This window comes from Peromyscus maniculatus, chromosome 20 (genome assembly GCF_049852395.1).
Source record: "Peromyscus maniculatus bairdii isolate BWxNUB_F1_BW_parent chromosome 20, HU_Pman_BW_mat_3.1, whole genome shotgun sequence".
Classification (NCBI taxonomy): domain Eukaryota; kingdom Metazoa; phylum Chordata; class Mammalia; order Rodentia; family Cricetidae; genus Peromyscus; species Peromyscus maniculatus.
Window position 1 is genome coordinate 37,871,681 of NC_134871.1, and position 16,915 is coordinate 37,888,595.

A 16,915-nucleotide genomic window follows, 5' to 3' on the forward strand; every position below is an offset into this window, starting at 1 on the left:
TGAGTTAAAAAAAAAAAAAGCTAGCACAAAAGAATTATGTGACATTTTACAAAAAGCAAATGTAACTTATGAAGACAGCAAAATTAGGGGTTGTTTGGGCTGACAGATAACGACTGGATGGAAAAGGGCAAAAGAGAATTGTCTGGGGTAATTAAAAAAAATCCTATATATCATTAGAGCCTTGGCTTACCTGGGTACTGGCTATACAAAAGATCTGCGTGTTTCTGTGTATTAAATCACAACTACAAAATGCCTCCTGCGAGGCACCAAAGAGCTCTTTCCCAAGGGCGGGTCAGCAGGCACTGTTCTCCCGGTTCTTAACGCACTTAACGCTTTTGTGCCAAACTCCCAACAGTTCCCACTCCTCAGTCTCAGTGTACAGGCCTTCAGCCCTAATGCCCCTGCCCCCAGCACAATGCACAGGGCACATCTGCTGTGATGTGAACAGAACTTCTCAAAAGAAGTTGCATCTGGCTATTAATTAAAACTCACAAAAGATATGTTGTCTGCAGAGACTGACTGGCTAATTAGAATTTCAGCACCGCGGACAGATTGGAATGTTGCAGGTCCAGAAACTAATTACTTTATCTTGGGCTAAGTTCTGGCCCTCCCCTCCAGAACAGCCATTCATTGGGCCCCTACATACACAAGCACGCATGTACACACACACATGTCAGAACTAACATCTGTGACAAGTGATTAAAAACCATTTACAATCTATTGACTTAGCAGGCAACTAGATTCTAGCAATCCAAAAACTCAGAACGTCATCAGATAGCTTCTCGAGCCAAGAGCAAAGCTTCCCCTTCATGATATTCCCACCTCTCTCATGTGCCCACCCATGTATTCTAAACTTGCTTTGACTTATGACTTTCTCTGTTCTGCAAAACTATAAAAATTTCCTGAAACTGCTTCCACATTGGAACATGGAATTTGGAGTGACCTAAATCTGTGCTCCCAGGCCAGGGTCATTCAAAATAACTCCAGAATAAACCATCTCTAATTCCTTTGAAGATGAGAGCTTTGGTTTTTGCGTCACACCTGTCCTAGCACCCACCTTTCCATTTTTGGTGGGTGGCTGATCACTCTGCAAGACCCAACTCCAGTACCCCATACTTCTGGAAGTCTCCCCAGAACCCCTACATGGAGCCCACTGACATCTTCAATATTTAGGGCTCACATCTATCATGGCTCCTTACACCAGCTGGCTTTCCACTGCTAGGTCTATGTGACACCCTCATGAGGAAAGGGCCCAGTCCAGAGTTTGGCAAACATCTGAGTGCTGGCGATCTCACTGCGAAAGAGTAAGAACAGCCTTAAAGTCATGAGAAACGGTGGCAGCTCATGACGGCCCATCGGCAGCAATGAAGCAACAAGAACACCAAGAATCTGACCAGCTGGAGACCGCAGGAAACTGGGGCCTGAGTTGTGCCAGACACCCCAAGTTCCTTATGTTCCTTGGCTCCAGGTCCCTCACCTCATTGTGGGATGATGTCACCTTCCAACCCAGAGGGCTGGCAGCTCCTTCCACCATCCTCTGATGCCAAGACCCCACCTACCCATCTTGGCCTCTGTCCAGACAGGTTGGAACACAAAGGCACCAGATTCCAAAGGCCAGTGTGTTGCAGGGCCAGTTGTCACAGAGATAAAGGAATGAGAATAGTCTAAAGCAATGAGCAAAGGGACATCTGCACTGCCATGTTTGTCAAAAAAAAAAAAAAAACTAGTAAAGAGAGCCAAAGTAGAGTCAACGGGGTGTCTGTCAGCAGGTGAATGAAGACAATGCATAATGTAAGCAGATACAATGGACTATGACTCCACCTTCAAAAGGGGGGGAAATGCCTTTGCAATTAGACAAGGGAAACAACGGATCTGGAAGATGTATAGGGAACAGAGTGGGGTTCCCAGAAGCTGCAGGGAGATATGGGAGGTGGGGCATGAGCCAAACGGGGAAGCCTCTATTGGCAGGAGTAACCGTTAGGATTCGGCAACCACTCCAGCTGCATGACCACACATGCACAGTTCAACAGCTAAGCAAGGGGTCTTAGGTCTTATGTCATCCGTGTGCTGCATGATTGTGCAAATCCTCTCTCCTCCCCCCACTATCTCTATCTCTCTCTGCTCTCTGCCTGTGCTTCTTCCCCAGGCCTGGTTCTTTTGTCGTCATCCCCCCACTTCCTCCTAATAAAACTCTGATACTGGGTTTTGTCGTGGTCCGTGCCTCATGACGTTTCTGCACTGTATCCAGAGTCGTAACCAGTGTCGATTATCATTTTTAAAACAACATTGGTGCTGTGACTCAACAGGCTCTCTCTGCGCTCTATGTCCGGGGACTCGGTGTCCAGGACCCTGTACAGAGGTTTACTGGACCTACAACTGCCTGCTCCGCTTTTTTCATTTACCCAGCCGCCAGGACCACTACGTACAACACATCGGCCGCCAAGATTGGTGAGTTTTTCCCTTTCTGATCCTCTACCATTTCCCACGACTGTAGCCTAAGATATATTTCTCATGCCAGACCCCCGGGGGTATGACGACACATTCTCTCTTGACAAAATACTGAATGCTATCTGGACTCCCAGGGAGTCCTCCAGTATGTACGCCGCCGCCGCCCCCCCCCCCCCCAGTCCTTACCCTTCTCGTGATGATGATTGGGGTAACTTGTGCTGTTAATTTATACTGATCCGCAGACTACCTATCCTCAGGGACACTTGAGATGGGGGTCTGGGATCCCTTTTGTTATTTTAATTTTTTATTTTTTTTCTCTCGACTGCAGTCATGGGACATGGAGGCATCCTCTTCTTGGTTCCACTCCTCCTTTGAAAAATGCCTTAAATATCCCCAGATACCAGTAAATTTGGCCGTGCAACAGCTTCTTGAATCCCAATATTTCATGAGAATTATCTAACTTCTGCCAGCAAACAGGCAAAAGAAAAGAGTTACCTTATCCCCATGCTTTTAACTAAGCTCTGAACCCTCACATTCCCAAACGTAAGGAATCTCTCACTCCAAAGAACCTTATCTTATCTGTTCTCTGCTCTGTTCTCTGGTACCAGGCGGGCTGCTAAGCATGGACAGGTCTGGAAGCATGCTAGGATGCATGCAAATAAGTTTACAATCAGGACCCACATTGGGATCAAAATAATCCAGATGGCTCTCTAGCCAGAGATTGGTTTACAGCCTGCCTCCTGGTGGGTCTTCCTAAAGCTGTCCTCAAATCACTAAACTATCAAAAAAAAAAAAAAAAAAATTCAAGACATGGAATAAAATCCATCTCGTCTCCCTGACATTAGGGCTAAAAACTTAAGCATCTGGAGAGCAAGGCTTCTGACCCCACAGGTGGAAGTTTCAGCTGTGGCATTTAAGGTGCCATGGGAGAGATGAGAATGCCCGTGAACAGAATTGCCAGGTGCTGGCACACACCATCTAAGCAGCTGCATAAGGGCTTCCAGGTCCCTGTTTTAGATATGTGCTACAAAAGGCCATGTAGACTAGTGCATGTCCTGCCGGGCCATCAACTGAGCCTTGTTCAAAGTGCCACCTAGAGAGAGAACTGGTCAGCTGACTGCCCCTGTGCACCCAGGGGCATGGGGACATCAAACTAAGACCTCTAGTAGACCTCCTAGGCTTGGCCATGGGCTCACAGGGAACCCAGGATGCAGCATGGGGCAATCCATTTCCTTCCTGTTGGACACGGAGCCACTTAATCAGTCCGGAGGAAGTTTTGGGGTCCCACCTCTCCTTCTCATTTCCCTATTGTCGGGGTAGGGGGGACAGCCTTACCCACCTCACCAGACTTAATTGTACTTTAAGGGTTATTTGATGGGAAGAGATTTTCCAGGTAAGATAGGAGCTTTCATTTCATTTGCTCCCTCCATGTGGCTCACTCCAGACCTGTCAGCAGGGCTTCTCCGGCACAGGGACACAGACAGGGCCATGCTCTCTCTCTCTCTCTCAAGTTTCAGAGGACACCAGGATCCACTGCCTTGTCACCAATTCCAGAAGAATGAGGTCTCACCCCACAAGCTTTTCTCTTCCTGGTTCCCTCTTCTAATTAACTATTCAGCTAATTATTACAGGATCACCATAGAGCTGGAGTCCAAAGACCATCAGATATACCCAGGTGGTACGGAACAGTAACAAGTAAAAGTTGTTTACACCCCCAGACCAAAAAGGGTCTGGGCTCTGCAAAAAACAGACCTTAATATAACAACCTATTACTGTTAGATGCTCTCAACAATTGATCACCTGTGTATCCTCAATGCTAAACTAATAAAGGAAACAGGGGCCTTAAAATAATCTGTCTCTAATAAGGCTTATCTCAGGTAAAAATTAAAAACATATCCTAAATCTCTCTCTCTCTCTCACTAACATTAACCAGCAGAGTACTAAACACTACAATGGTCACTAGCCCAAGACTTTAATTTTCTCATGGCTGCTTCTTAATATATTCAAAATTTTTCTGAGCTCCAGAAAATCCACCCGGACAGGTCAGCGAGCTCCGGAACCGGCTTGAATCCACCTAGACAGCACCTTGTCAGATGATTTCCAAGGCAGCAGATGACCCCAGGAGTCTACCTCAGAAGCCCCCTTCTCCACGCCCCCCAAGAGTCAACCAACACCCACCAAGTCAGCTGGAAGCAGTTTTTTCCAGGAGAAACGATGCCCCTATTCCTATTCACCCACTTTTTATAATAAACAAACATATTGGAATGTTAGGATTCTGCCACCAATCCAGGGGCATGACTGTACATGTGCAGTTCAGCAGCTAAGTAAAGGGTCTTAAATCTTACATCATCTGTGAGCTGCATGATTGCGCAAACGTGCGCATGTGCAGCGTGGTCACGCAATCACCGCATCTGTGGTGTAGCTCTGTAAGCCTACCTGCGCATGTGCATGGGAATCCTCCCCTCTCTCCTCTCTGTTCTCTCCTCCCCCTACTATCTCTCTTCTCTCCTCTTCTCTCCTTTCCTCCCCTCTCCTCCCCTCCTCTCCCCTCCCCTCCCCTCCCCCCCCCCCTCTCTCTTCCCTGCACATGCTTCTTCCCCAGGCCTGGTTCTTCCCCCCCCCTCCCTCCTAATAAAGCTCTGATACTGGGTTTTGTCATGGCTCAAGCCTCATGACCTTTCTGCACCGTACCCAGCACCTTTTAAAACAGTAACTATGCTCTCACTTTGTGTGTGATATGCTGCATATCATAGTGACAGGGATAAGTAATATATTTCTCACTTCAAAATCACTAAAAGAACACATTTCAAATGTTCTCATCTCAAGAAATGTTCGACACTTGGGGTGATAGACTGGAATAAGTATGCACCGCTATAATTTTCAGCTTATGCTTTTTAAAACTTCAAAAAGAACAAAGACAATTCTACTCAACATTAAGGCCCTGTTGTACATTAACACATTAGATATGCTAAGCATTATCTTCTCATAAGCAAATTCACTTTTCTATATATTTTACATTCTTTTTGTAGAAGCCAACTTTGAATCTACAATAGATGTCTAACATGTTCACTTTTCTTCACTCAAAAATTACTTTTTTCCCTTCTTTAGGAAAAAAATCATAATCGTGCTGGGTGTGGTGGCACATGCCTTTTGGAAAACTTTGTCTCCAAAAAAAAAAAAAAATCAAATTCTACCCTACCTTTCCATCCACAAACACTTCCCAAAACACGTGGACAGTGACAGTGTGTGGTAATAAACATCATGTGGAGTGAGTGCCACCAACATGCACAACTTAGGGGCACACCATGTGGCACTCAGCAAGGACATGGGCTGGGACCCCTGACCTCAGGAATCCCAGGAGCACATCCCCCCAGCAAAGCCTGTGCTCTTACAGCCCTATGCCCGGTGACAGCCCCTGACGGAAATACCTGCTCTTGCAAAGCTTCACACTCTGAAAGCTGAACAGCCAAAAAGGTAGCAAGGGACAAACGTTACTCTAGGCTAAATCCTCCTCCTCAATTAAATTGGCCCATCCTGATACAGAGCTTTTCAGGGGCAGCATTCATGAACCATCTATAAAAGGAAATGCAATTAGGGGAATCTGTTTAATACACCGAAGAAGTTTGACTGGGCCTGGCCAGGGCAGCCACTAAATTCTACTTAGGAACGGGGTGATAGCTGAAAGGCTGTTACATAAATTAGGGGGGGGGGGGGCAAAAAACTTTGCACCAGAAGAGGCAAATGAGATACCGTGAAAAGAACAAGACAGAGCAGAGCTCTAACTGGGCCAACGACCACCCCAGTTTGTTTACCACCCAAGGCTGCCCTTCCATCTCCTTATCTATGGCTCTGCCTCTCCTAAGTTAAGGACACCGAAACGGGAAATTTCCCAGAAGTTAAGCAGCCCGTGAGTTGACAGAAGTACATTTTGTTCAAACTGTGACCCTTCTTGGTCTGTCATGGCTGCACACGGGGAGATAGCACATGCTCGGGGCTTGCTTTTGTGTCTCTTTGACCTACATCCATTCTGCAGCAGCACCAACAGACACATTGATTCTAGATGCTTCCAAAGATAAAAGTGACAGGTTCTGAAGATAAGGGCTGAAGAGAGGCAGTGGTGGAGGGTAAGCCCCAGGGACGAGATGTTTCTGTTCCCTATGGGCACGGGCTCCAGCACTGAACAGGCTGGAGTGAGCACACGCGCGTCTTCACTCCGCTGTTCAGTATACAGTGGCCCCTACTAAAAGCCTGTTGGAGTTCACAATATATCCCAAGCTGGAAGACGTCTAATTTCTTTAAGCCTCAGCTCTTAGGAATCTGACCTCTCTCAACTTTTCTGTTCTTCAGTAAATGACCAGCAATTAAGAGCAATCGGGAGAACTGAGCAGCGACCTTGAAGAGTCTAAGTCGAAATTGGTGTCAATCATAGCCAGGGGCCCCCAAGCTTAAGGTTGGATAGGGGCATCGGGGTTAAGTGGGAAGTCCACCCTTCCAATCAGTCCAGCCAAAAGAGCTGCTTCCAGCTAGAGAGCCAGAAGGATTGCCTGGAGGAGGTGGCCCTGGAGCCATTTCATGTAAGAGCATGTGGAGCCATTTCATGTAGGAGCATGCGGGCAATGGCCAACAGAGCTGGACTAAAGACAGAAGGTAAATTATTAGTTGCATGGGGCAGGGTCATCCAATCTCTCTCGTTTACTGCTCCCTCCCAGGGTCAGTAGGAAACTTCCCCTCAGAAGGCTAGACCTTCAAAACGTCCTGGCCAAGAACACGGAGCTGATAACTGGGAGGAGGGAAGACGTCTACTTTACAAAGCCTCAAGCGAAGCTCGCCAAGCAGCTGGAGACGACGGGATTCGAACCCCTGCCCCAACCAGACCTGCACGGCTCATCACCGGCTGGCGCCCTAGCACCGCCCCCTGCCCTGGAAAGGGCTGGCACACGCACGCACGGCACAACCCTCGCTTGCCCTCCGCTGGTTCCCTTTTTTTTTTCGCTCTCTCTCTCTGCGGCAGGATAAAGCCGGCTACTGAACGTGGACCGCAGGACACCGCGACGTCCGCGCTCCGCCCGCCCGCCCGCCCGCCGGCCCGCGGATCCCTCCGCCGCCCCGAGCCTGCGCGCGCGGCCTCCCTCCCCCCCACCCCCCCCCAGCACACCACGAGCGGTTTCCCGCGCGGCGCCGCGCCCCACCCCCACCCCGTCGCGCCCCAACCCCCACCCCAGCTCACCTGCCGCCTGCGTCTCCATGGCAACGCCCCCTCGGCGGAGGGGGGGGTGAAAAAAAAAAAGCCTCGGGCTCCTCCTGGGCTCCCTCCCGCGCCAAGCGAGAAGGCCGGGCACCCTGAGGAAACTTGGCTCTTGATTTTTTTAATTTTTTTAGGGAAAGAGCCCGAGAGGTTATGGCGAATCTGCGGCATCCAACATGGCGGATGGAGTCTTCGACCTCCTCCCCACGGGGGATCCGACGCCTGCGTAGCGACGTCCGCCGCGGGGATCCGCCCCCCGGCTCCCAAGACACACTGCGCATGCTCGAGGCTAGCTTTCCCCACCACCACCACTCCCCCTCCCCTCCCCATTTGGTCCCGGCATGCCGCGCGCTGTTTTGAGCCACGCCCGGGAAGGGACGCTCTGATCCCGGAACGTGGGTGCGGGGATTGGGAGCGTCCTGAGTCCGTCTCCGCTGGGGGGACGGCTGCGCGGGACGAGCTGGCAGGCTGCTTAGTGCACTCTTTTGCGCACTAACTTCCCCTGGGCTCAGGTTCCTAAACTTGCCCATCGGGCTGCTTGGCAGCAGCGTGTAGCGGTGATGCCGTCCCCGGGACGCCCTGCCGAGGTGTGGTTGGCACCGGTTGTCGGGGCGTGCAGCCCCACGTGAGGATGCGGCGCCCCTCCAGTTCTCGAGCAGAGCCCGGTTGGGTGTGAGCGTGCCTTGCACATCATTTCCCTGGAAGCGCAGTGAACCAAACCACCTTTCGGTTTTTCCTATTGGGAGGTTACAGCCCCCTCGGAACCCTGTAGAAGTGTCTGTCCCAAGTAACTTTAGTAGAATCGGTTCCTGCTAACGTTCAAGTCGCTCGTCTCTGTCTTGGTCACCCCGTTAGCATTCGAAACTGGGAATGAGTTTAAATGGGCGAATAAACATGTATATAATAGTAACAAGCGCATTTGTACTAATAAAGCTGGCTTTTTAAAATAAGAGTTTCTTTTTAATTAACCATTGTAAAGAAAACGCCACACATGCAGAAACAAAACAAAAATATTAATTAAAAAAAAAAAAGCAGGCGCAAAGCTACACAGAGAAACCCTGTCTCGAAAAACCAAAAAAAAAAAAATCAGAACGGAAATGATCGGAGTCTGAGGAACACTGATTTGTTATTACAGCGCCCCTGAAATACTGTTTTTCGGGAATAACCCATGCGTTCTGTTGAACCTGAAATATTCATCAGACAGCCCTAGGCTCCTGCCTCTACCCACAGAGGTCAGGGTCATGTGTTCCTTACTCTCTCCCCACATCCAGGTTCATCTACCTGTTTGCACAGCCCTCTCTGCCATGGACTGAGTTTGCTGAGCAGAGAAAAGTCATGTAGCAAAGGCCCCTGGGTCTTTCAAATCTTTATCTTTCCACCGTAGGTTGCATAGTAATACTACTGAATGGACTCATTCATTTTGGTCATCACTTTTTTTTTTTTCTTTTTTTTAGCCATTGAAGTGCCTTTGGGCAGTGAGCCTTTAGCATGATGACTGGTCGAATGCTCTGTTCTTTCTTCAATTAAGCACTGTTCCAAAACATCCCTCTCCTTTATTTCAAAGGACAGGTGAGAGAAGGACAGGTGTTCAGGAGGGTTGTATAGCTTTCTGAGATCACACAGCCAGCCTGTGGCGTGTGTGGACCCACCTCTCCACGCCCCTTGCCTTTCCCACTTGACCACATGGCCTTCCAGACTGTACCCAATAGGTGCATTGTGAGGAGAACCATGAAGTTGTTGCCTCACGCCCCACCCTCCACCACCACTAAATTCTGCATCTCAGGTGGCTGGGAGGTTGGGGGGGGGGGCACGACAATGACATTTTTGATTTGAAAATGAACTGTCCAGAGGCTGCATTGGTGTGCTTTCCTTCTTAGAGCTACAAATATTTACAATCACTCCTGTCAGGAATCAATTTCTGTCAGGAAATGAGAGTTGTTCTGGTTGCTGACGATATTGGTTTTCTGCTGGGCTGCCTTTCTTAAAGCAGCATGGAAATGTTATTTATTGATTAACAGGTGGTTCGATTGCTCCTGAATGTTGTGACCAAAACAAGTTTGGAAATGAAGCAATTTAAAATATATCTCAAAACTCAATTGCTTCAGAAGATTAAAGCCAAATTTAAAAAGGAAACTGGACTGTAGATGGTAGTCTTCGGGGTTGTGGGGGTAGCTATGACTTTCTCCATTATTCCTTCCTTAAATCTATTCATCATTCAGAAAAGACTTACTGGACATCTGTTCCTCAGAACTGGGTTGGCCCCAGGCAGCTAGAAATTAATAAGGGAAGGTAGAGAACCCAGTTTTGTGAGTGGAGACATGAGTGCACATTTGGCTTCTAGCCTTCCTGGGTGATTTACACACTTCATGTGGGGTGGGGGGTCCATAAGTGTGTACACTGAAGCCAGAGGCTGGCTTTAGGTCTCTTCCTCTATTACTGACTACCTCATTTTTTGAGAGTCTTGATGAACCTAAAGCTCGTTTGGCCAGACTGGCTGGCCAGTGAACCCCTAGGATCCCCCTGACTCTCTCTACACTAAGATTACAAGCCCATCACACCTAGCTTTATATGTAGGTGCTGAGGATCCACACTCAGGGCCTCATGCTTACGCAGCAAGCCACTGAGCCTTCTCCTCAGCCCTGACTGACATTTCAGTCTTTGCATTTACAGATGCCTTCAATTAGTAGAGAAACATCAGTGGAATTAAATGTTAATCACTGAGAATTTCATAATGAATAGTGTCCTGCTCCAATGGTTCCTAGAGATCAGTCCCAGCCTGCCCACTGATGTGGCATTCCACCTTACAGGGTAGCTCAGGAAGGAATTTGTGTCACATCTATGGATATGAGATGGTATTTAGCTACATGAGAAATGGAGTTGACTTGCATAATTAATATATTTGTGTCAGTTTAATAACTATATCAGTAGCTGGCAAATGCATTTGAATGAAAACATAGTTTAGGCACTTAATTTTATAAGGTGCTGATTGAAAGTTTTGATGAAGGATACATAGGACCTTAACATATGGGTTTTGAGACATACAACTATTAAAAGCCAAGGAAAGAAAGAACAGTTTTAGTTAACATGTTAAAAACCTAAATAAGGGTATTGTTGAAATGCATTTAAAATTATATAAAAGGGACTGAGGCTTAGCTTGATGTGTGCAAGCCTCTGGGTTGGTTGCCCAGTACCACCGAGACAGTCACACCAGAACAGGATGAGCCATTAGTATCAACATGATTGTGACCTTAGAAAGCAGTAAGGGCCACCGAGTGCCATTTCCTCATATCTCCACGTCTCATCCCTAGATGTTAATGTAATTTTCTTTATAGGCCTTAGTCAGAACCCAGTCAAAGAAGCTGATTCCAATATGGGCAAGAAAGGAAAGTCAGGATGGCCTGGAAGTTCTGTCATCCTCCAAAAACAGGATGCTGTGAAAATTCCGAGCCTGCAGCAAAGACAAAGGAGCCAGCTGAAAAAGAAATAGGATCCTCTTTGAGGTGCTGATTTGCATGTTACAAGTCCAACTGCAGTCAGTAGTTGTTGGTCCTTTTTTTTTTTTTCTTTTTTTCTTTTTCTTTTTTCAAGACAGGGTTTCTCTGTGTAGCTTTGCGCCTTTTCTGGGACTCACTTGGTAGCCCAGGCTGGCCTCAAACTCAACAGAGATCTGCCTGGCTCTGCCACCCGAGTGCTTGGATTAAAGGCGTGCACCACCACTGCCCGGCAGTTGTTAGTCTTTTAAGTACAAGATGTCTCTGAAAAGCCATGAGTTCTTGAAAATTGGTCGGGGGGGGGGGGGGGGGGGGAGGGCTCGTGTGCCCACATGTGTACATGTGAAGGCTAGAGGTTGATGTGGAGTGTCTTCCCCTATCACTCACTCTCCACCGTATTTTTTGAGACAGGGTCCCACTGAACCTGAAGCTTGCCCTTGAAGCTATGCCAGCTGGGCAGTGAGCCTCAATGTTCCTTCTGTCATCCACCTCATTCCACCTCTCAGGGCTGAGTGTCAACACAGGCTGTTGAGCCTAACTTGTCCGTTAGGGCTGGGGAATCTTAACTCAGGTCCTCCAGCTTGTACATCCGGTTGTTTACTCAGTGAGCCATCTTGATGATAGGGCTGATGGTGTAGGTGCCCTGGTAGATTACATGCTTACCATGAATAACGTCCTAGAGTTGATCCCCAGCGCGCGCACACATGTACACACACACACACACACACACACACACACACACACACACAAGTCCTATAGACAAAAACTGCACTTGCTACTTTAATTACTAAGCTAACCATATGTAACAGATAGAAATTAGATGTTTTAGCCAAGAGGTAAGTTTGGTATATGTAAGGTTTAATGCTTGAAGTTCTGTGTGTCCCTCTACAAAATGGTACATGTAGTTATGATTATTATTAAGAGATTTCCAGAAAATCTTGGAACTGGGAAAAGAAAGAATGCAGGTTGGGGCCATACATAACCAAGTGGGAAAGGTTTGGAAATTTGTGTTACAAGTGAATGGGTTAGAAGAATAGCTGAGAGATCAAATCATATGCCCCAAATGTAATGTGCATAAATGTGGGTGGTGCAGGAGATTTGAGTGTTGTAGTACCTTTGCAGCCCTTTTGTGCATGTCCCAGGAACCTAAAATGCTGGGCACTCACAGACATCAAAGACTGACCTTGGACAGTGACTCCAAGTTCGTTGCTAAGGAAGATTAATGATGCTGACTCTTGTGGGAGTCTGGAAAGTAGAATGAGCAATTAAGGAAAGTGAGAGACCCTCCAAAAATGGGAAGGGTGTTCAATATTGGGAAAAAAAGCTGTTGGATGTACTTTGTCTAGGGTTATTTGTGTTTTTGTTTTAACATTCATTTACTTGGAGGAGGGCTGGACTGAGCCTGTATGTGGAGGATAGTAGACCACTTGAGGAAGTTTTCTCCTCCTACGATGTGGGTTCTGGGACTCAAATGTCAGATCATTAGGTTCAGCAGCAAGCACCTTCAACCACTGAGGCATCCCACCAGCCTTGGCTAGGTGTTTTATAGCACAATAGCAAAAACTGCACAAAGACTGAGGAATTCTCAGAGTGGTTAATTCTCCAAGCTATAATGGACTACACCAAGGGAGGTCCCATATGCTCTGTATATGTCCCCTTGACCCAACCAGGCAGTTGATCACACACTGCTCACCAGTTAGGAGTGGCTGGAGCCCTTCTCTGTCGGTCTCTGATTCCATCTTTGACCTTGACTGGCTGCTAGCTATTAATCACTAGCCAGTGTTACTGCCCTCCAACTTTGCAGGTGTTTCAAGTACTGTTAGTTATACTGAGCTCTCTTTTCTTACATATGAGCGGTCAGTTTGTAGCTTCTCCATGGCAGGGAGTTAGCTCTATCCCAGCTAACGGATGCATGTGCAATCTTTCTTGGCTACCTCATATTTAGCTCCTTGTGTATCTATAGGGTGGTCTGCAGTCGCTCCTGAAGTTGGTACAGACTTGCTAGTAGATATCATTATCATTCGGTCTGTTTGAATTAGCTGTATTAGAAACAAGGACATGTGGAAAGACAAGAGTGCCTTCCATGTGTTCCTCAAGGGTTTGGAGTGGCCTGCTATCACTGGCCCTGAGCCCTATTCCTCTTCTTATCTAGCTTGGTTATCTCTTACCCAGTTACAAGCCCTCTTACCTTCAGTGCTCCAAACTGTCATTTTAACCCTTAATCTTCCTTTCTCCCCAGCCTGTTCACACTGAAACATGTATGAGCAACATGGGATTGTCACAGTGGGCCCTTTTCCCTCAGTACCTACCGAGAGCAACTCCTACCTCAAGAGCATTGGGAGAATTTGTCCTGAATCATATTGACATAGTGATTGAACTTGGTTTGAAGTAGAACCAATCAGCAAATGGAAGCTTCCCTTTAAGTCACCTTGGAGCTGGGTGGAGTAGTACAAGCCTATAATCCCAACTACTCAGGAGGCTGAAGCAATGGTATCAAAAGAGCAATGTAGCAAAACATGGTCTCAAAAGAAAGAGGGACGGGGGAGAGTAGCTGGGACTGTAGTCCAGTGTTCCAGCATTATCCTGGCAAGTACAAGGTCCCGGATTCAATCCCCTGTTCAAGAGAGCAGGAGTCACCTTGAAGGACTCTGTTCTAGGAATCTATCAGCCAGTGGCCCAGAGGCTATGAATTTAACTCACCTGGGAAGAAGATAATCCTCTTTGGGGTCTAATAAGTGCACTTCTGGAAAAGTACAAAAATGAGTTTTGCAGAGATAAACAGCAGTGCTTCTTACAAATTTAGGTATACACAGGGGAAAAACTTGTGCTCTTAACATGCCCAAAGCATGTAGGAGCAGTTACATTAGACTTGGTTGAAACTGGATTATTTGACTGTTAATGTTTAAGACATTCTGATTTAAAAGGCTTTAAGTTTTGTCTCATCAGTTGTGTTTAATTAAGGGAATATGACAACACCTATAGTTGTTAAATTTATTTCAGGAGCAAGCGAACCATGGAAAGTAAAGCAGGGGAATGGTCCTGGATCCCAGCTACAAGGAAGGAAATAGGAGACCTCCCAGGGCCTGGATGGATGCCAGGCCCATAACCAGGACCCAGTAAACACTTGCTGAAGAAAGGGATAGGTAAGATTTATTTCAAGAGTGAAGCCAGTAAGAGAAGGAAAGGGAAAAGCAACATGATTAGACATTTATTTTGTAACGTGTAAACAGCACTGTTTTAGGTGTCAGACTAGAGAACAGATGGGGAGGGGCTTCATCGTGTGGTATCTAGACACATTTAATGAGCAATTCACCCCCCCATGGAAATAACCATGCAGCTATTGGAAAGATTTAGATGACCCGTATGGAGATGAGTTGTCCATCCACCTCTCTGGGGCATGGGCAGGGTTAAGCACTGTTCAAAATCACTGTCAGAGTGAATGGTGAGCTCCTTACATTCTTATTCTAAGCCCCATTCATGTTCATTCATATTTATGTAAATGAGCAAGAGTGACAAGCGATGGAGCAGTTTGACGCCCTGATTGGCATGTGTTTGCCTCGCCTGCGTTGCCCTAGCTGCCTTAAGCAACAAGACTGTCAGTCATATGGCCAGCTAAGTCTACCCTTCGGCCCATACCAGCCACCCCGAGTATCTAGGAATCTCTTTAAGAAAGCTCCAGGAAGATTGCAGTTGATGGCTCTGCCTTCTGAGAACGCGGCCTCAGCCAGGGCCGGTGAAGCAGTGTGTGCCGCAGCATTTACCTGTCCGAGGCTTCAGTGAACTAATTATTCCGCAGCCGTTTCTACCTGGCCAGAGCAGGAGCACTTACCCAAAGGCCTACTGTGACGGGTGCTAGAGGCCAGGGCTGTGACAAGCCCGTTGTCCAAGCTCTTTTGACGCATCCACTGGGAGACACTCCTGGGCTGCCTTCCCTGGTGTTGCGATAAAAGCTGCACTCTCTCAGGCGGTCATTTTTTCCCCCACCATCTTTCAGTAGTACAGCCAAGCTGGTGACATGAAATAAGGGGGGGGGGGGGGCGGCAGATTGGTAATAAGAGCAACAGCTGAGCAGTAGGCAAGCCAAGCTGCAGGCATGGCAAGCCATTCGATACATTGGCAGGCAGAGAAGCAGCTGAAAAGGTCAAGGGACGAGGGCCGGGAGGAGTGCCTGTTAACAGAGGCAGCAGAGAAGGTGGAGAGCTGAGAGCAAAGCAGGACAAAAGCTCTAATGAGCCAGAGGAGAGAAATCACAAACCATAGTCAACCAGGAGGGCACCAGATTGCTGAGAGATCTTCAGAACCAGTGGTCTTCTCAGCTATAAAACTGACCAGTTGTAAGGGCTGAGAAGAAGTACTGGCCTCCTGGGCCTGGACAATAGATAGAACACTGGCTGATGTTAAAGGCTCAGGAGTCCTAGCTTCCAAGGTCCACACAAGAGCTGTAATACTTGTGCAACCAACAGCCCTGATACCCAGAGCTCTGTCACACTAGAGAGCGAGTACCTTCTAGAGCTGCTCAGACCTGCCTCTTGCTGCAAACCATGGAAGGAAACCAAGTCTGTGCATGAGCTCCTTGCCTACCCACCATTCCTATTTCAGTAAAGCAAAAGAAACACAACCAGTGAGTTGTTAACAGATGTAGGGCATGTGTCAGGCTCCATGTGTGAATGAAAAATCAGGGTGCAAGTAATTGTGTGAAACACCCTTCTAGTGGCGAACTATGTTTATAGGAATTTCATGAATGTGGGTTCTAGGTGCACAAGGAACATGGAAATTTAGGGACAGTCAAGGTCTTCTAGAAGACTCTGTTCCACTTAATTCATTTGTGCAACTCACACCACATAGAACATGTGGAGCACTGGAGACCACTGGGGTGTGAGGGAGCCTTGTTACTGCCAAAGTGGGGAGAAATGACATGGGATAAAATAACCAACCAAGGTCATGTCAGCCAAGCTCCTGGGGTTTTCTATGCTGTTTGGTATCTAACAGCCTTCACACTACTGTGAGGTAAGGACATACAGACCAAAGAGTTGACCTGACGGTCACAGGTGACAGTAAAGTCATCTCTAGCAGAATGCAAGCCTCGGGAAAATAATCCCTATGCATTTTTCCATCCCCTGTATCACCTGGTTGTCTGGGGAATGACCTCAAAGAAAGCTTGGTGGTGAGGGGGCATTCTCTGGTCACATGCCAAATGACCATCCTTCCCACCTTCTACAGATGTAAGGTGGGGGAGAAGACTTTCTATCATAAAAATTTTCACACATTCCTTTCTAGCCAAGGAGCTCACAGCATAGTGGGAGATGCAGACAGAGGTAAGAAGACATGAATGTTCAACTCCACTCAGTTGTTATAGGACATACACACCCAGGCTTCATCTCAAACAAGACAAGTTGTAGTCACCTGACAGCTCACCATCTCTCAAAGATACCAGACTGTGGGGGCCCACAGGGGCTCCCCAGTAAGACTTTACTCAAGGACAGAGAATCTGAGTATGTTTACCAGGTGTTTTGAAGGGTCTACACTTGGCTCTATGTTGTGCTTTGATCTTGAAAGGGGAAGGTCTTTTGCCTTGCCCCTTAACACTGGATGAAAAGCCTTTGGAATAAACCTTAAGGTAACTGGGTATTGACCCAGGACCCTCCCAAAGCTATCCTGTGTCTCCGTCTTTCTTAACATCTCCATCTATATTTCTATCCAATTCTTCCTCATTCCTCTCTCCTCCTCTCAA

General features: G+C 47.4%; 1 protein-coding gene across 5 annotated transcripts in view; it reads right to left on the reverse strand.

Moving 5' to 3' along the window:
- Positions 1 to 16,915, reverse strand: part of Zfat (zinc finger and AT-hook domain containing) — a 262,439-nt gene that overhangs the window by 171,322 nt on the left and 74,202 nt on the right. The window contains exon 1 of one of the 5 annotated variants that reach the window (XM_076556007.1): positions 7,676 to 7,953. The exons of 2 other annotated variants lie outside the window; for them this stretch is intronic. In XM_076556007.1, the coding sequence (XP_076412122.1) occupies positions 7,676 to 7,694 (19 nt within the window). In that variant the 5' untranslated portion in view covers positions 7,695 to 7,953. Of the gene's footprint in view, positions 1 to 7,675; positions 7,954 to 16,915 lie in introns of those variants that run through there. 2 more of the 5 variants (XM_076556008.1, XM_076556011.1) reach the window with 2 other exon arrangements.